At 42.0% G+C, this 21176-nt stretch overlaps 1 protein-coding gene across 1 annotated transcript in view; it reads right to left on the bottom strand.

Annotated features, from left to right (window-relative positions):
* Positions 1 to 19840, bottom strand: part of AR (androgen receptor) — a 164000-nt gene extending 144160 nt beyond the window's left edge. The window contains exon 1 of the mRNA XM_017520202.2: positions 17233 to 19840. Within this exon, the coding sequence (XP_017375691.1) occupies positions 17233 to 18749 (1517 nt within the window). The 5' untranslated portion in view covers positions 18750 to 19840. The remainder of the gene's footprint in view (positions 1 to 17232) is intronic.
* Between the last annotated feature and the right edge of the window lie 1336 nt (positions 19841 to 21176).

Consider the following 21176-nt stretch of genomic DNA (forward strand, 5'->3'; position numbering starts at 1 on the left):
TCAGTCTCACACTTTGAAGGAAGCATCAACCAATAAGAGATTTCAGCTGGACCGAGGAAAGTAACTTAATAACTTGCATTACTGAAGCAAATCATTCTCCCCTGTTATCTGCAGTGACCTCACACTTACATTCCAGCTGAAGCATTTTGGAGACTCAAAGCTTTGTGGAAGGGGAAGCCAGGCAGCAGTGGCCTGGGGAAAAGCCCATGTATGCCAGCCAGAGTCTAGCATTTTTCCAAGTTCTGTTTTTCTGGACTACTACTGCTGCTACTACTACTACCACTACTGCCACTACTACTACTACCACTACTACTACTACTACTACTGGGTACAATTTATGAAACTTTTCTATGCACCAGGCCCTGGGCTAGACGTTTTACATTTATTATCTCACTTATCTTCACAAAAACCTAACAAAGGAAGCATTAGTATCTTCATTTTAGAAATAAGGAAACTGAAATGCAAGAGAGGTGAAGTGGCCCAAAACTGGAAGCTAGTAAGACCCAGCGGCAGTATTTAAAACAAAATCTGTCAGATGCCAAAGCCTATTCCTGAATATCAGTCAACACATTACACTTTATCCCTGAACCCTGCTTCTTTCCCAAAGGCCCTTCAGCCTCTCTGTTACGTATTTAAAATCCTTACCTACACAAAGTATGCCTCAAATCATCCAAATGGGCATTTTGGAGTCATCTATAGGCTTTTAAATTGTTAGAAAGTGACTGCAAAAATCATCTACTGTGAGTTCAAACCTTTGCCCTATACATGGTTACCAAAGGGTCCAGACTCTTCCTTAATGTCTTCAGTGAAAGTGAATTTACTATTTCTGTGATTTTGTCAATAGACAGACAGATATGGTGTGATGAATAAGAAAGGAGCTAATATTTCAGCACCTACTAACTGCCATGCCCTTTATCATAGTTGTTTTATTTCATTCTTACAATAACTCTGTAAGGAGAGTGTTCCACAGATAATGAAGATCTAAAGGTTCAGAGGGGTTATGTTACTGACCTGAGGTCATCCAACTATGTTACGTGGCTGTGCTAGAATTGAAAGCCAGGTCTGATCCTATTGTGCCACTGCTTGTACATTTTTTTAGCTCCTCCTATATGCTGAGTGAAAGCCCTTGTAGTCAGCAAGGGACTCAAGATTTGCTTAGGTTGCTATCTGACAGGGATGGCATATGCGAATGACTAGAAGAGTCAAGCAGGTAACTCAAATGAATAAAGCAGGTCACTGGTGCCTGGGCAAACTCCAAAGTGCATGGCTCGTCTAGAGGAACAGTTGCTTTTCACCTCCAGCTAGTTATTATCATGTAGGAATGAAAGTTCTGTATTGCCAAATCTTCATTCCTTATGGTGGAAATCTGAATTTTAAAGTAAAATGTTAGCAAGTAATTCAATAAACACCCCCCTCTTATAGACCAAACTAAACTCATATGATCTATGTTGCCAACTTCTGATGAAGGGTGAAATTGTTCTAAGAAAATATCTCTCAGGCCGGGCATGGTGGTTCACGCCTATAATCCCAGCACTTTGGGAGGCCGAGGCAGGTGGATCACCTGAGGTCGAGAGTTTGAGACCAGCTTGGCCAACATGATGAAATACCCGTCTCTACTAAAAATACAAAAAAGAAATTAGCCGGGAGTGGTAGTGTGCACCTGTAATCCCAGCTACCCTGGAGGCTGAGGCAGGAGAATTGCTTGAAACTGGGAGGCAGAGGTTGCAGTGAGCCAAGACTGTGCCATTGCACTCCAGCATGAGTGACAAGAGTGAAGACTCCATCTCAAAACAAAAAATCTTTATTTTACTGAACTGTAATCTGCCGTCATTGCTTTTGCCCTTTGGGGTACTACAGACAAACATCTAACTTCTTTTTCCATGATAATCCTTCAGATATACTGAGACAATAGTTATGTTCACTGTTCCATGCCTCTCTCACAGGTCCTCCATGCTTTACAAAAGGAGATGCTCCATGAATACTGAGGCTGAACGCCACATTGCAAATGTGTCTGACCAGAACTTAACAGAGCAAGACAATCAACTCCTTTATTCTGTATCCCATACAATGGTCCCTTGGTATTTTCAGGGACTTGGTTCCATTCTCCCATTCCCATGAAAAGCAAAATCCAAAAATATTCATGTTCCTTACTAAAATGTGTAAAATGGTGTCATATTTGTATTTAACCTACACACATCCCCCCCCATATATTTCATTTATCTCTAGATTACTTGTAATATCTAATACAATGTGTTATGTAAAGAGTTGTTATACATAATTTTTTATTTGCATTTTTTTACTGTTAAATTGTTATTTTCACTGTGTCTCTAAACTATATTTTCCATCTTCAGTTACTTAAATCTGTGGATATGGAACCCATCAACATGGAGGGCTGACTATATTTCTGTTAATGGAGGTTAAAATCCATCAGTTGTTTTTGGCAGTCACTTACTACTATTGACTCTGACTCATTTAATAAATGCTTATGGAATACCTACTGTGCACACCACCGTTAAGCTATGTGCTGTGAATATCTTATATACAAAGAGAATCTTTGCAAATATATCCAACCTTTGCCCTAAAAAGAGACAGATGTTTAGAAGTGTATTTAGGAGGATGTTATCAGACATTACCACAAATACTTCTGATTTAAGGGACTAAGTACTATGTTGATGGAGATAGAAGAAAGGGAAAAGGGATAAATCTAAAAGGTCTTATACACTCTTGACTTGCGCCTAACATCCATCATCACATATGATCCCCTCTCCACAAAATCTTATAAGCTAGAGATTTCTAGTCCCTGGTTTACAGATAAAGAAATGAAGCCAGCATTCTGTCAATCATATTGTGTCATAGAGATCAATTCTCCTTGGGTTGGGGGATCAAGAATATTCATTTTGTAGGGGGCTGTCATTGAAGAATGGATAGTATTGAAATTGGGGTAGCCTTCAAGGCCAAAGGGATAATAAGAAAAATAACATGTTCAAAAAACAAGAGAGTGAGGATGGTTTAAAGTGACAGTGACTAGATCCATCTGGCTGGATTTTAAGAGTTTTGTAAGAGAACTGCAGGAATTCAGGCTGGAAAAATAAGCAGATCATGAAAGGACTTGAACGCCAGTCTTAAATAATTTGGACTTTAACCCATAAGCAAATGGGGAGAAGCTGAAATTGTAACCATGCATTATGTAACTACACCGCAAGGCCTCCTTTGTATTAAGCACTAAGAATAGGGAAAAAATAAGACAGGACTCCCACCCTTAAGGAGCTTAAAGATTAATAGACATTTTAAGCAGTATACAGATAAGATTGGACCTAAACGTTGGAAAGATCTGGTGGCACAAATACGATAGGTATTAGAGAGTAGCAGAGAGAGCTAGAGAGAAAGGACATGGGATCATTGCACCAATCCAGGCAAGAGGTGATAAGAATCTGAACTGGGGGAGAAGGAATGACTGAGAAGGCTTTGGGAAACAACATATGTCTTCACCGCCCTAATTACCAAAGCCTTCAGCTTGGTTTTTCCAAACACTGTGAGATCATCACTGGTGGGGAACTCTGAATCTGGAAGGGTAGAGAAGAGTCCATCCTGCTTAATTCCACATCTGACCTGCCATATTTTGAGTTAATCTAGCACCTCAGTGAAGTCCAGAAAATGTCCAAAGCAAACAACATACCATATGAAAGTATGAGCATGGTTAACATTTTTGTTCTATTATTAGATAGTTGGTGACTGAAATATCTCAGTCTAATTTAGTCTTTTTTATTCAAAAGGTTGATCAAACAAATTTTTCAGATGAACCATTAGCAACTCCCACAGACTACACATTTGCTAAGCGTGGTTTTTAAACAAAGATGAAAGAGATGGAGGGGTGGGCAGAGTAAAGAGACCCAAAACATGTTTTGGAATCCTTTCTGCACCCAAACACCAAATATCAAGTGTTTCCATCTTTATTCTCAACTCTCGGTTTACGCAATCTCCTCATCTAATTAGAGGTTGGACAATGCTTCAGAGAGGTGGCCCAATGTGACAAGCTTATAAAAATGCTTTCTCTTACGCACTTCTCATTTTCAAATGAGTGCCCAAATAGTTATCATTTAGCAAGACTGTACCTTCTATAAAAGAAAACCTGGAGAGAGACAGACTTTCGCAGTAGCTTGCTTCCATTTCCACAGTAACAAGATGGTTATTTGACAACCATATTCATGACTTCCTATGGGATCCAGCACAACACACTGGGGCCTAGAGGGATGGAGGTAGCATATTGTCACTGGGAAGAGTCTTTTCTTATCTACTGTAAATTGCACAAATAGCACATGCTGACATTTTTTCCCTACATTTTGTTCCTTTTGAACATTCTCTGAAAGGAAATGTACTCTGCTCGCTCCCTGAATTCTCTGTCCAATCTTGTTAATGGAGACAGATAATTAAAAGGTAAAGTGCAGAGCAATATGAAGAAGGAATGGAGGGAGACAAGTCAATGTTAGAAAGGAATCCAAGTGATAGAGTGGAAAGAGGTCTGGCAGTCTGAAGTCTCAAGTTCAAATTCTGGTTCTGCTACTTACTCACCATGTGACCTTAGATAAGTATCTTTGTTTCTAAGAGTCCTTAAAAGAAGCTTGCGTATATTAAAGATATGCATTGTTCAATGTTTGTAGTTCAGGTACAATGCTTTTGCATTTTAAAAACTTTCTGTAACAGGAAAATTATCTTGTTCCCTAAATGTAGTGGAAAATAAGTTGTGGAGCTGGACTACCTAGATTCTAACATTGGCTCTTCCACATACTTGTTCTCTAATCTTGGGCATGTTATTTAATTGATCTGTGCTTGTTTCTTCATCTATAACATAGAAATGATCATTGCAGCTATCTCATGGATTATTTTGAGGATTAAATGAATTAATACATTAAAATAAATAAATGTCCGACTGTAAGAATTGGCAATTTTATTTTTCTTATCTTAACTCTCCTATTTAAGCAGACATTGAATTGCCCAGGTTTGTAGCAGTCTTTGAGATTTTTCAACCTCCTTGTGATCTCTAGGACGTTTTCAATAATTCCTGTGGGCCTGTTTTCTAATTCTTATCATAATTTATCAACTTCTTCTAATCACCTTTCTCCACCACTCTGCCTCTACTTTAACCTCCAGGCCACCCAGCTATTTGGTGAGGATCCGTGGACTATGATAAGGGCAGTGCATAATGAAATCATCTCTGTTGCCAGTCTTTTGGGCTGGTGAAGGTGAAGGGTAATCTGAGAAGCTGCTGGTATTGCACAGTAGTTAGAACCTTGTGGTTAGAAGCCAGACTTCCTGGGAGTGCACAGAGGTTCTGCTACTTCCTAGCTGTGTAACCCTTGGGCAAGAGAAGGTAGGAAATGAAGGTAGAAGCTAGGCCTACTTCCTAAAGTTGACATGAGAATTAAATGAATTAATCCATGCAAGGAGCCAAAGTTTACACAGCAAACAGTCAGTAAATGCTGTCATTATTATTATATATGATTATATATAATTCTTTGTTCTCAGTATGGAACACAGAATGTTCACTTTTCCAATATAGACTTTTTCAAGAAAACAATATACAGCTAACTCTTAGAATAGGCTCTGACTAGGCTCAGGCACTAGCTTTCTGTATGATCATAACCAAGTCCCTTTCCATCTCAATGCCTCAGGCACCTCACCCATAAAAAGAGCTAGCTGGACAAGATGGTCTCCCAGGTTCCATGAAGTCTAATTTCCTAGGATTTTAGGCCATCTCTGTCCAGGTCCCTTGTAGATTCTAGCTTTGATAAAAGCTCAATTGCCTTTAAAAGTCCACTTATTGTGTTTTTACAGGAAAAATATTTTGTTATATGGTTCAGTAAAAACCTAATAATAGTATTTCAGTTTGATTGGGAAACACAGCCAATTTGTATGGTTTTCCAGTTTCTTATTCACTATTTAGTTTAATTACCCGGTTTTAAATTTGGGCCAAAAAAAAACAAAAAAACGCTCACTCTCACCCAAATGAGTCTTCAGAATCATGCTAAATTAAAAAAAAAAAAAAAAAAAAAACTACTGAATCAGAATTCAAGAGAACTGGGTTTGTGCCCTAGTTTTATCACCAGCTCACTGTTTCACCTTGGATAAGTCCCTACCCTTTTATAGACATCTATATAAAGTAAAAAAGTAAGAGGAAAGAGGGGAGAGACTACCGACAGCCTAGGCGATATCTAAGATCCTTTTTAATCTTCTTGAAGAACTGCAAAACTGAGGGCACTGCATGAAAACTAACTGAGAAGAAACCATCAGGATATTCATAAGATAACTCAAACTTCGTTAAGTTAGAAATCAAACCCTTGATTTCTACCCTGCCCATGCACTTGCTCTACATACAGAATTCACCATTTCAGTAAATGGCCACCTCATTTTTCCAGTTACTCAGATCAAAAATTTGGCAACCATCCTCATCTCCTCTCTTTTTTTCACAGTGAATATCCAATCTGTCAGTAAATGCTGTTGGTTCTACCATCAAAGCTCATCCAGAATTCAGACATTTCCTACCTTCTCCACCAGTACCACCTCAGTCTGAGACAAGGTCGCATCTCACCCAGATCACTGCAGTAGCCTTGTCTCCCTGCTTCCCCCCTTGCTCCACACATACAGTAAGTAAATAAACAAACGTATAATATATCAGAGTCACAGATGTTATGAAGAGGAGGGAGCCTGTTAAAATTTAAGTCAGGTCATGTTACTCTGCTCAAAACCTTTCAATGCACCCTGCCTAGGAATAAAATCCAGTTCTAAGGAAGATCTACGATGCCACCTCATTAACTCTGATCTCATTGACTACCACCCTTCACTTATTTAAATCAGCCATATGGGCCTCTTTGTCCTCCATCACACCAAGCATGCTCCTGCCTTAGGGCCTTTGCGCCTGTGGTTCCCTGGGCCTGGAATATTCTAACTCCAGATATCCACATAGCAGCTCACTTCCTAATTTCCTTCAGGTTACTGCTCAAAATTTACCTTTCCAGTAAGGTTTTCCCTGGCCAGCAAATATAAAATATTCCTTCTCACCATCAATCTCTATACCCTACACTCTGTGAAGCTATTCTGCATGATACTTTTCATGCTCAGATGTGTACCGCCTGTCTCCTCTCATTAAATTGTCAGCTCCATGAAGAAATTTTTGTCTGCCCTGTTGACTGCTACATCATTGGTGCCTAGTACAGAATCTGGCACATAGTAGATGCTTAATTAGCATTTACTGAATAAACGCAGTCTGTAAAGTAGAATGGCAAGGTTATTGACACCCAGACTTCTCACACAACCAAATCCATCAGTTTGGTGGATGAGTAACAAACCTAGAAGCCTTAAGAGCTTCAAAACTTTCTAGTATTGATACTAGTTGTGGTTCTTTTGCTTCTCTGGCTCTCATGTTTCCTACCTATAAGGTAAAAAGAGCTGTGAGATAAAATCAGAAACACATGATTTGGATAATAAAGAGTGGGACTGAAATCCCAGATCTGCCGCTTTGAAGCTGTTTGATTGTAAACATGCTACTTAACCACTCTTATCATAATTTTTATAATGGGAATAATAGTACTGTAATAGTGTGAATACTATTATAATACTCTAAACTCTAGCTCTTTGTACAGGGTAGAAAAAGAATAATATTCAATAATGGAATATGAAATGTCTCTATAAACTGGACAGTGCTACTTCAATACATCCAATATCACTGTTTCCTGTTCCATATGCAAAGAGAGGTATTAAAAAGTCAAAATATTACTAAAAAAATGCTTGCCACTTCAAGAAAGAACATCCCAAAGGAAGCAGTTAGGTACCATGGTAGCTTATTTATTGTCTGGTGCTAGGCAGTTCTGGTTCAAGGTATCCTGTGATAGGGCCTTCCTTGGCTGTGGGTTGAAACCATCAAAAGAGGCTCACCATTCCCAGGGAAATCCTGCCACAGGGCACTTGCAGTCCCCCTAGCGGCCAGATAGTGGGACTACTCTTCCACAGGCAAGGAACCTACTCAACCTGCAGAGCACAAGAGCCCATCTTAGGTGGTAGGCCATTTCAGAGTGTTACATTGTCTAATTCAGCAAGGCTCTTATAAGATAGTCATGTGTCCCCTTACTCCAACAATTTTTGATTGGTGCAATCCACCAGGATCAATGGAAACTTAGAAAGCAGAAAAACAACTCTTGATCTGACCACCACTCTGGGCATCTTATGTCAAATTCAGGGCCATTAATCACCTTCAATTTTAATTTATTACTCATATTATTGCCAACATGTTCAGTTAAAGACATAAAAAACATGCACCCACCAAGTGCTGCAATGATACAACCAAAGAAACTGAAGAAGAAATTGGTAACTGACTTGACTGGGGTGCACTACTGAATAAGCAAAAATAGATTTCAACTTATTCTTCCAGTTCGTTATTCCCAGAGGTACCAACTTCTGTTATTTAAAATATCCATCAGGATCTTTAATCTATTGCTTGAGTTTAGACATGCTCCTACTTACTTCCATGAAAGATTCAAGGCAGCCACAGGTAACACTGCAGATCAGCCTCTATTGATTTATTTCTCTCTCTCTCTTTTTAATATTTACATTTAGAAAAATCATACCATACAATCCAGGATCTCATACAGGCATCAGGGCATCATGGCGCTGCCTTTCTGGTTTTGTTTGTTTGTTTGTTTGTTTTTTGTTTGTTTTTGTTTGTAGTAGCTATAAGCTGCTTGTAAGCAGTTATCTCAAGATTCTGTCAGAATTGTGTCCCCTTTCCTCTTATCTTTTCCTAGCACATGTTGGGCACCTAGAAGGTGCTTAATGAAAAGTGGTTGATAGATTCTTTTTTTTTTTTTTTTTGAGACGGAGTTTCACTGTGTCACCCAGCTTGAAATTCAGTGGCACGATCTCGGCTCACTGCAACCTCTGCCTCCTGGGCTTAAGTGATCTTCCTGCCTCAGCCTCCCAAGCAGCTGAGATTACAGGTGTCCGCCACTATGCCCAGCTAATTTTTTGTATTTTTAATAGAGATGGGGTTTCACCATGTTGGCCAGGCTGGTCTCAAAGCCCTGACCTCAGGTGATCTGCCCGCCTTGGCATCCTAGAGTGCTGGGATTACAGGAGTGAGACGCTGTGCCCAGCCAGATTCTTTCTTTAAAAAAAAAATCCCTTTATTAGGGTAATCTCTACAGATAGGTATTAGATCATAACTAAACCTTTTGCTGGGTGGCCTGCAGTTAACTCACAATTATTGGGACACTACAGCTGTAGCTGATTAGCTATGACCCTTAGCCTAGAGTGCTAATGAAGACAAAGTTCAATCTCTGTATAGATGAATTTTATCTTCGTTTTATAGCTATGGAGTGCAAGCCTGAAAAGAAGCTTAAATTATATAAGAGTAAATGAATCCTTTCCCCATCTAGAAATGTACATTAGAAGGAGTATTGGAATTTATTTTGTCCAAAGAATAACATATACAAACATAAAATTATAATTTTAGCTGCTTATAAAAACCAAAACATAAGCCGAATATAGCTAATAATTTCATTTGTAACCTCTTCATGTTAGTTTTCTACATAAAAATTATTATTGGTCATTCCCTTGCTAATAGTTCCCAAATCCAAATTCTACAAAAGAGATTATAAACTACTGAAACCTTATTAGGCTTCTTTCTTGCTGTTCTCTAAAGAGATGAAAATTTAGAAACACTCTCCTATTCATCCCAAAAGGGGATGGCATTACCAGTTCTAATTTATAGCTGAGTAAAACTGAGAACAGTGTCCCCGTGCAGCCTTCACACAGGATGAAATGAAGTATGCTTTAACTTTCAGTACAGCAGCAGAAACCCTCTTCCCCGTAAGTCTCAGAGGCATTAAAAACTCAAGTATTTTCAGCAAGGTTATAGGATACAAGATCAATATTCAAAAACAGTTATATTTCCATATATTGGCAATGAATAATCTGAAAAGAGAATCAATAAAACAGTTCAATTTATAATAGTATCAAAAACAAAACATTTAGGTGTCAGTTTTAAAAAGTGCAAAACTTATAATCTGAAAACTATAAAAAAATTGACAAAAGTAAAGAAAATAAATGAGAAGACATCCCATGTTTATAGGTAAAAATTAATATTGTTGAGATGGTAATGCTCCCCAAATTGATTTACAGATTCACTATAGTCTCTGTGAGAATTCCAGCTGACTTCTTTGTGGAAATTGAGAATTTGATCCCAATTCATATGAAAATTTAAGGGACCCATAAGAGCCAAAACAATATTGAAAAAGAAGACCAAAGTTGAAGAGCTCACAATTCCTAATTCAAAACTCACTTAAAACCTATAATAATCAAGACAACGTGTTACTGGCATAAGAATAAACATATAGATTAACTAAATATAGTTGAGAGCCCACAAATAAATCTTCACATTTACAGTCAAATGATTTTACACAAAGGGTGCCAAAACGGTTAACTGAGGAAAGATTCAACAATGATGTTGTGAGAACTGAATATCTACTGCAAAAGAATGAATTCAGACCCCTACCTCAATCATATCGAAACATTACATCAAAACTGATCGAAGACCTAAATGTGAACAGGGAAAACTATGTAACTCGTAGAAGGAAACATACATGTAAATCTTTGTGATCTTAGATTAGGCAAAGCCTTCTTAGCTATGACACCAAAATCATAAGCCAAAACAGAAAAAAAAATAGATGAATTTGACTTCATCAAACTTAAAACCTTTTTTATGCTTCAATCTAGATACCATTAAGAACATAAAAAGAAAAAAAAAAGGGCCAGGCACGGTGGTTCATGCCTATAATCCCAGCACTTTGGGAGGCCGAGGCGGGTGGATCACGAGGTCAAGAAATCGAGACCATCCTGGTCAACATGGTAAAACCCCGTCCCTACTAAAAAAAAATACAAAAATTAGCTGGGCATGATGGTGCGCGCCTGCAGTCCCAGCTACTCGGGAGGCTGAGGCAGGGGAATTGCTTGAACCCAGCAGGTGGAGGTTGTGGTAAGCCAAGATCGCATGATTGCACTCCAGCCTGGGTAACAAGAGCAAAACTCNAAAAAAAAAAAAAAAAAAAAGAAAGAAAGAAAGAAAGAAAGTAAAAAAGACAACTCACAGGATGTGACAAAATATTCACAAGTCACAACTTGTTAAAGGACATGTATCCAGAATATATTTTTTAAAACTTAAAACTCAATAATAAAAACAAACAACTAAAAAATGAGCAAAGGATACAAATGGATATTTCTCAAAAAAGAAAATATACAAATGGCTAATAAGAACATGAATAGATACTGAACATTATTTGTTATTAGGGAAATACAAATAAAAACCACAATGAGGTATCACTTCGCACCCACTAATATAGCTATAATAAAAAAGACAGAGAATAACAAGTGTTGACAAGGATGTGGAAGAAATGAAATCCTCATATGTTGCTGATGGGATTGTAAAGCTGTGCAGCCATTTTAGAAAATAGTTTGACAGTTCTTCAAAAGGATAAACACAGAGGTACCATAAGACTCAGAAATTTCAATCCTGTGTATGTACACAAAAGAACTGAAAACATATGTCCACAATAAACTTGTACATGAATGTTCACAGCAGTATTTTTCATAATAGCCAAAAGGTGGAAACAACTCTAACGTTCATCACCTGATAAATGGATAGATGAAATGTGATATAGCCATGCAGTGGAACATTATTAGGCTATAAAAAAAAATAAAGTACTTCATCCATGATACGTGCTTCATCATGGATGACCTTGAAAACATATATTATGTGAAAGAAGCTAGTCACAAAAGACCTCATATTGTACGATTCATTCATACAAAATGTTAGAATATGCAAATCCATAAAAAGTAGATTATCGGTTGCTCAGAACTGACGGAACGTAACAGGGTGACCACTAAGTTGCATAGAGTTTCCTTTGGGGGTAATTAAAATGTTCTAAAATTGATTGCAATAATGGTTGCACAACTCTGAATATGCTAAAAAGCATGGAACTGTACACTTTAGATGAGTGAATTGTATGGATTGTGAATTACATCTTAATAAAGCTGTTATTAAAAAAATAAAACCTGGGGACTAAGTAACCTAAATTGACAGCATTCTCAAGTGACCCAGCACTTTAATGCTATAAATGTATCTAGATGAGCTGTCCTCAATCCTGGTGTGGCCTGCAGGTTGGCAGCAAGAATTGTCATGAGAGAGAGTGGGTAGTATCACCCAGAAGTGTGCAAGCAATAATTCATAGATTATCAGCTCTATGTAGCAGCTAGTGAGAGAATAGGAGCAACAAGCTAAAGCATTATCTGTCGGGTGGGAAACTTCAAGAAGAAAAAGCTGTGAGGTATTGCTCTAGAGAGGTTCCCCCACGTGGTAAACAAACATTACAGAAAATCTAACCTTCTACTCCCTTACCTAGCAAAAAGGTAATCACTAAGCACCCCTCCTGGCTTACTCAAACTTACATGAATGCAGTGAATAAACTGAAAAACACTCGGACTTTTTTTTTTTTTTTAAAGAATGGTACGTAAATATGAGATTTCATAATTCACTTCTATATGACAAAGGGCAACCAATACTGGTAACTGTACAAACTTTATAAGCAATTTTGTTTAAAAGTTGACTCTGTGCTTAAGATGAGGTTAACTTTCTCTAAATACAACATCCCAGAACTTGATGCAATGCTGATCGGGGAAGTTGGAGGTAGAATAATTTCTTTAATATCTATCTTTGTTTTCAAATGATTAGCTTTTGTGTAGCTTAAGCAGATTAGCCCAGCCGGACACTTACATCACCCTCATAGGCATATTAGGTACTGCTTATGATTGAGATACCAAGGTCTGATCTCAACAGCACTGTCTGGGAAGGGTGTCAGAGCTGTCTCTCAGGCTCTGAGAGAAGGTGGCCAACATGACAATAGACAAAAAGAGACAGAGATCAGGACAGAGACAGAGACAACATCAGACAAAATACTTTATTAAATCGCCAAGTTCTCAAGCCACTTAGTTTCGCTCCCTCAGCAACTGTCGAACCAGGCTTTAACCTCAAGGTAAAAAAGCCGACCTATTCATTTTGCAATCCCTTCAAGTCATCTAGTCTTAAGGGAGAGGTTCTGGGGTTGATCTAATTTGTTACTCTCCAGATTTATTTTTGAATAAATTCCTTAGGAGCATGCCACAGGTGTAATGAGAAAAATATCCTGAGAAGTGGAAAGAAGTGTCTATATTTCAATGTCAAAAACATGAAAGGAGTGTAATAAAAGAAAATCGGGGACAGGCAGCGCTTGAGGAAGCTGCAGACAAAGAGAAAATGGTGAAGGTGGGGGTGGGGGTGAGATTTCCTTTTCCTTCTCTGACCAGGCTCACAAAACTTGATTTTTTTGTTTGCTTTTTTATTTTTCAGAGTCGTGATTTCAGGTTTGGCTATAAAATAAGCCCTTGCTTTGCCACGCGCAGTCCGAATTCTGCTCCTTGCTTATGCAAAGTTTCGATTGAAACTGGTGATCTTGATATCACCATTAAAAATAATCATAATGGAATTGTCCACATTCCTAACTCCAATTCACATAATCCCACCAAGTTGTGGCACTTGTATAAGTGCATGTACAGGTTAGGAGACCAAATAATTTTGTGTTTTAAATGCATATACGTACACCAGATGAACAATTACTATGGGAAGGAAAAACACTTAAAAGAAAATTAAACGTACCAGCAAATCCAATATATTATTCCAAAGTTTACAGCTCAAAGAATGGAAGCCTGATGAGGTAAAATTAGCACTGGCAAGAAAGCACCCCAAAGCAACCCCGCAATTTGAAGCCTGCAAACGTCTTCGAAAATATCAGTCACTAGTGTTAATCTTTGGCTGACTTGAGCTGTAGACAAGCAAGAGGGCTATATCCTGCGTATACTTCCAAATGGGGTGCCACCCAGTGTGGCTATTTGGTCCTCAGGTGTTGATTGTTGGGATCCAGACAGAACTTACCATCTATTTGCTGACCACAAAGAAAAGATGCTTCTTGCCAAAATACTGGTTCTTGAAGCCTATGGACAGAAATAATCTGTCTTGGTTTCAAAGCAAAATTCTGCTTTACAAGACAAACTGTTCCTTGTAAGATAGTCATAGAAATGCTTGATAACTGAGAGGAGAGAGGAGAAGGAAAGAGGAATTCCAAAATGCCTTATTTTGAAAAATCTAACAGAGAAAGGGAGCAAGACTTGTCAATATCAAAGCGTTACTAAAATACTACCTACTGGGAAGACCAGAACAAATGACTAAGAGAAAAATTAAAACGTTCCTTTTGCATTGGGATAATTTCTCTAAACCCCAAAATCTAATTCCTGCATGAACTCTCTTAGAATCCAATTCCAAGAATAAATTTTTGTCATATTGTGCTGCTTGCTGGAATATAAGGAGCCCTACTTCTGCCAAGTGAGCCAGTGGTCAATTAACAAAGTTGCAGTCCTGTTTGATCTCAGAGAGAAGACAGACAGCTCCATAAAATATCATCAAGGTTGCACACAAGTCCCATCACTTTTTATTGTTCCTTCTGTTCACACCACATGCTAAATTAAGTTAAAGAGACTACCTTTGCATCTCTCCTCCTCTTGGCAGAAATATTGTGAATGTATAAGAACACAGAGTTAAGTGTAGATGTTACTAAGGTTTTAAAAAAATCCCTCCACAAAATTAACTAATGTGCATAAGCACACACATGATTAGAAAAGGGAGGAACCCAACATGTCATTGTAGCCCTGTACGTATTTGAGATTTTTCGCTCAAAATTGGCAAATAATGCATGCAATACAGAGAGGGAAGACACTCTTGCTTTGGCTTAAAAAATCTCTTGCCTGTCACCAAATTTTGCCCCTACAAAGTGAGGGGAAAAAAAAAGAGAAAGTATGAAAATATCAACTTTCAGATTGGAATTGACTGCATTCTGATGAAATTGATTAATTTTCAATAAACTGACTCAAGGATTGTCTATATCCTAGAAATGGAAAGTCTTCATCAACTCACAAGACAGGAACACCAGTTTTCCCTTTAACTAGACTCCTCATAATCAGTGCAGCTATCACAAATCAGAAAAAAATAAATAATCTTGTACTTTCTGCAGGAACTACTAAATTCTCATTAGCTGATGTCATTATTTAAGCAGGTCACCAAGATATGCTATTCTTCCTTATAAAGAAGATTTTTCCATTAAGACCTGAAATAAAATCACCAAGCTCACTGTCTACCATATGGGAATAACTTTTGCTCTCTATAGTTATTTCCTAAAAATTTTGGTTTTGTCTTTGAAGGCACACATTTTTTAACAAGTATGTGGAACCATCAGTTTTTTCCCTGTTAAGTCAGTACGTTGTGGGGAGTCATGCAGACGATGGAAGGTTCCAGCGACTGAGTTTAGGACCATGGCAGGTCGAAATGCACCTTAGACATTTTCCCCCAAGAAAAGTTTACAGTAGAAGAGGAGCTCCATCCTCTAGTGACAGCCCCAGAAAATAATTAACCCTACCAAGTAAATTTATTCTTATAAATCAAGAATACTTTTTGTCCCATAGCATAAACCCATTACGAAAATAAACAGTCTAAATTAACTGGAAAAGACTTTGACAATATCAAAGGAACCCTTTGAAAATCTTGTAAGCCGAACATTAAAAACATAATGGAATGTGAAGCCTGGTAAAATGTGGTTTCTTCAATAGCCCAGGAAATAATATTTTATGAAATCCTACCCTCCTCCTTCTTTCTTTACTAACATTGTGCTATCTACCTTGTAAGAAGGAAAGCACCAGTGAAAGAAGGCAAGTTGTTGGATTTAAGTCGCCAGAGATGTTAAGGCTAACAAGGAAATTTTGGAGAAGTCACAGATAAAATAAAACAGCCATAGAAACAAAGAATAAGACACAAGTCCACAGGGACATCAACACCTGGCCGACCTGCGGAATTAATTCCCCAAGCAGTATGTCCTCCCTCACCAGATACACAAACATCTTAATTTTCTGGGGGAGAATATCTTCAGCATGGTCTCCAAGAAGCTCAACAACTGCGGTGAGGAAGAATTTTTAATAAGCACGATGCAATTGTTTGCCACTTTTTTCATATGCTAATTAAAACTTTGGGGTAAAATTATGGCTCATGGGTCACTACCAGTTCTTAATTTGTTAGCGCTAACAGCACGTATTCTAACATGCAAACATGTCTTTAAAATGAATGAATATAATAAAAAACCTCACTCCTCCCTCCCCAGTGGAGATTTTGGAGCACACTGGAGTAGCAGGAAATGCTTTACAAAAAATGTTTTCCAACACTTTTCTAAATCAGACTCAACCTGATTAAATTGTACATTAAAAGAATATTCTCCTCTTTATAGATCCCATGCAAACCTGAAGTAGAGGGCTGTGGATCTATTGTAATCCACAGAGAAAACAAACACTTTGTAAGAGAAAACCGACCCAAGCAATTCCTTTCAACATAGTCAATCAACGTTGAGAAACTTTGAGTGCAAATCCTGCGGAGTCTTTACCAAGAAAGTTGCTCCTCTGCCTACTCTAAACGTGACGGATTGGATTATCTCTACTGACCTCCAGCTCTGTAGAAAACCCCAGTTGCTTCCGGGGAAAGAAGTTCACCCCTTCACACATCAGCCCTCAGCACTTAGAAACCACTTTCTTTCCTTAACCGCGAATTTTACCTCTTTGGATGAGGCGCGCTGAGAAGCGCTTGGGCCAGGCTTTTCGACTCTAATCTGCGCAGGCTGAAAGGGAAATTCTAGCAGGCCCGACGAGGAGAAATTGCCCAAATTTCTGAGGTTCTCTGACTTTTGAAGACAGAAGGAAAGGAAGAGTGGAGGGCTCGGGAGCTTTACCTCTGAAGGTGGCCTGTGCAATAGGATTTAAGTTTGGGACCTTGAGTACCAGGAAGTAGCGAGAATTTGGGGCTGTTGGGGGAGCTGAAGAATCTTGGAGGGCAGGAATCAGCACCCAGGGCACGCAGCAGGAATTAGAGGAGCTCAGGTTAAGCCTCTGGCAGGCCAGGAGTCCCGGGAGAGCTCTAGATTTAGAGCAGCCCTCCTATGAAACCCTGCTAAGCTCTCCTAGGGGTAATCTGAGTGTTCACGCAGGTAGGAGCCGCTAGATACCCCAGAACGCAGACTCTGCGCCCTGGGCCGAAAGGCGACATTTCTGGAAGGAGAAACTTACCGCATGTCCCCGTAAGGTCCGGAGTAGCTATCCATCCAGGGGCCCATCTCGCTTTTGACACAACTGGGATTGGGATAGGGCACTCTGCTCACCACGCCGCCAGGGTACCACACATCGGGTGCAGGGAAGTCGCCTTCCTGGCTCGCCAGCCCCTGAGGCGGCCGAGTGTAGCCATAGGGAGCTACAGCTCCTGCCTCGCCTGCTCCGCCGCCGCCGCCGCCGCCGCCGCCGCCCCCACCACACGGCCCATACAACTGGCCTTCTTCGGCTGTGAAGAGAGTGTGCCAGGATGAGGAAGCGGCGGCTGAGGGTGACCCAGAGCCGGATCCCGCTGCACCCGCGCCATGCAGGCTCGCCAGGTCTCCATAGCGGCACTGCGCCGCTGCAGCCGCCCAAGCGCTGCCGTAGTCCAGCGGGTTCTCCAGCTTGATTCGAGCGTGGGGATGGGGAGGCGGCGGAGGGGGCGGCGGCCCGGCCAGAGCCAGTGGAAAGTTGTAGTAGTCGCGACTTTGGTAGGCGGCTGCCTCCTCCAGTGCTCCGGACTTGTAGAGAGACAGAGTGGATGGCAGTTCAAGTGTCCCGGAGCTCCCTGCTGCACCGCTGCCAGAGCAGACCAGGCTCTCGCCTTCTAGTCCTTTGGTGTAACCTCCCTTGAAAGGGGAATACTCAGCAGTATCTTCAGTGCTCTTGCCTGCGCTGTCGTCCAGCAGAGAACCTTTGCATTCGGCCAATGGGGCACAAGGAGTGGGACGCACAGCGGGTGGAACTCCCAGAACTGAGGCGTACATGCAATCCCCCCGAAGCTGATCCCCAGGACTCAGATGCTCCAATGCCTCCACACCCAAGCCCATGGACACTGACACTGCCTTACACAACTCCTTGGCGCTGTCAGAGATGGTCGAAGTGCCCCCTAAGTAACTGTCCTTGGAGGAAGTGGGAGCCCCCGAGGCCTCCCTCGCTCTCCCGCCGCTGCTACCTTCGGATACTGCTTCCTGCTGCTGTTGCTGAAGGAGTTGCATGGTGCTGGCCTCGCTCAGGATGTCTTTAAGGTCGGCGGAGCAGCTGCTTAAGCTGGGGAAAGTGGGGCCCAGCAGGGACAACGTGGATGGGGCAGCTGAGTCATCCTCGTCCGGAGGTGCTGGCAGCTGCTGCGGCAGACCCTTGCCGGCGGCAACGGCGACTTCAGGCTCTGGGACACAACCTCTCTCGGGGTGGCACTCCGGGGCTGACTGCGGCTGTGAAGGCTGCCGTTCCTCATCCAGGGCCAGGTAGCCTGTGGGGCCTCTACCATGGGCTTGGGGAGAACTATCCTCACCCTGCTGCTGCTGCCGGGGGCTAGTCTGTTGCTGCTGCTGCAAACTGGCGCCTGGAGGTGCTGCGCTCGCGGCCTCTGGGTGCCTGGTGCCCGGGTTCTGGATCACTTCACGCACGCTCTGGAACAGATTCTGGAAAGCTCCTCGGTAGGTCTTGGACGGCGGCCGAGGATAGACCCTCCCCAGCCCTAACTGCACCTCCATCCTTGAGCTTGGCTGAATGTTCCACCTACTTCCCTTAACTCGCCTCCCCTTCTCTTGCTCAGAAGAGTTCAACAGGCTGTGATGATGCAGTAGTCGCTGCAGCTAGCTGCCCACCTGCGGGAAGCTCCAGAGAAGGAAACTTGCGGGAGCAACCACGCAAAAAGCGCTCTGACAGCCTCAAAGTCTCGTGCAGAAGAAGACACACGGTGAACAAGATCTGCTCTGCTAGGCTCACAGTCAGTCTCTGAATACTTGAAGGGTAGATGATGCCCCAAAGAAAAAACAAACTCCTCCACTTCCAAATTCAGTGTCTACTGAAATAGATGCAATAAGAGCCGAGTTATCTTTTTCTTTTGTTTCGGCTTTTTGGTTTTTGTTTGTTTTGTTTTCTTTGTTTTTGTTTTTGGTTTTTAGGCTACTGAAGCCCTCACTGTCTTTTCATCTTTTGCTCTCTGGCTCTGCACTGGGGGTAGGGAAGGCAGAAGGACGTGGGGAGGGAGTAGGGGAAAACAGAGGATTCTCTCCGCGTGCAGCCTACCCGGGCAGGTCGTGGCTGCAGTGCCCAAGCCGCTCCCCAGTCGCCTGGCTCCCAAGAGCCTTCTTTGCAATGTGCAGCTAGCTCTCCCGCTCGCAGCCAAAGGGAGTTACCTCTGCAAACTCGGGCCGGCAGCGCTGGGCCGACGGGGGGCGGGGGAGAGGGGTGGTGAGGGGGGTTGGCGGAGAGTAGCCGACTGAGGCAGCTGCGGGAGAGAAGCGGGGTAGGTGCGGGTAGGGGGGAGGCGGGGTGGAGAGGAGGAGGACAAAGACGGCGGTCAGTCCTACCAGGCACTTTCCTCGCTTCCTCCGAGTCTTTAGCAGCTTTTAAAAACTTCACCGAAGAGGAAAGGGCAGCTCAGGGGCGGCGGCTTCGAAGCCGCCGCGCTTAAAGAGGCGTTGGCTGTCGCCAGAGCCGAGCTGGGGCTGGCGTGGTCGTCCCTTCGGCTCCTGTACAGCACTGGAGCTGCTAGCTCGGCCGTTTTTCTCTCTGTCGCCTCCTCCGCCTCTGAGCTTGCTCCGGACAGTCCCGCTCTCCCAGCTAGCTGGCTCCCGGGGATCTCGGAGGGGGCGCTGGGAGGTGGAGAGCAAATGCAACAGTTAGCGAGTCGGGTCCCGCCCCCGCCGGGCCGGCCTCCTTGCCTTCCCACCTCCTTTTCCCTTCCCTCCCCTTTCCTTTTCTCCCCTCCCCTCACCGCGCGCTAACGCCTGCCCAGTGGCTTTGGAGAAACAAGTGCTGGTGCAGCGTGGGCGAGGGCAGGAGAGGCTAGCTCTAGCCCTGAAGGACCCCTGCTTCCTGAATATCTCCTGCTTTCCTAAACCAAGGTTTAGGCGCCAGGGCTCCAGATTTCCTGGAGGCCAGCACTCACCAAATTTGGTTCCGAAGCCCAATCAAGAAAACCGACGGGGTGGAGGGGAGGGAGGGAGGAAAAGGACTATGGGAATACCTGCTCCTAATGGCTGTCAGTGGTTCTTTTCAGGACTGATAAGAATGCGCAGATCGGAGAGTCTCCTACAAACTGAAGAGCAAGCCACGAGCAAGCCAGCAGATACTGGCTGAAACCTTAGATTCCATCATAGGGATAGATTGGGCCTCATGGCATTGTGCCATTTGCTCTAGGAACCCTCAGCCCCAAGAATCAGAGGTCATTTCTACACTCTTCTCTGCCTTTCTTCCTCCCTGGAATTACGTTTAATCATGTATTTATCATCCAGACTTGCAAAGGCAAAAATCACCTAGACAAGCAGGCAAACACACAAACACTGAAAACACTTCCCATGTACACAGTTTTGTCCAGAGCTTTGCAAAGATTTGCTTTGTATGCAGGAGCCTGCTTTTCCAAGTTGCCTTTGCATATTTTAAACTTCCGAACTGGAACTATCCAAGGATATAACCTGCATAGGGCTGCTTTTCGCCTCTTGATGGACAGCCAGGAGTGAAGGATGATGTGGGTTACTGCAACTGCCATTTTGTGGAGGAGGTCCCATAAGGCCTTTGTAAAGATGGAGAGGCAGGTAGGAATGGAAAGAGAGAGGAGACATAACGGTAGACCTAAAAGGAAAACGACTTTCCTTATGTCAGTAGAGACCCTGGGCCTCCCTATGTTTTAAATTTCTTAGACTTCTAGATCTGGGGAGAGTCTCTGTTCCAAAGTCATTCCATGGGAGCTTATGGGAGATTTTTACCTCGGCCTCTTTCGCTTTTTACAGTCTTCTACAGAGAAAAGAGTGGTTGTAGCTTTATCTTGTGCACAGCCAAACATCACAGGCATTTACTTACCTTGACCAAAGAAGGTAACTCAAACCTAAAGGCAAGGAAGGCTGGATATGATAGGCTTCATTTCACAGATGAACAGGCTGCAAACAAGGACATAATTTGTTCTGTGTTCCACA

The sequence above is a fragment of the Cebus imitator genome, unplaced genomic scaffold (assembly GCF_001604975.1).
Source record: "Cebus imitator isolate Cc_AM_T3 unplaced genomic scaffold, Cebus_imitator-1.0 Scaffold813, whole genome shotgun sequence".
In the NCBI taxonomy this organism is placed as follows: Eukaryota; Metazoa; Chordata; class Mammalia; order Primates; family Cebidae; genus Cebus; species Cebus imitator.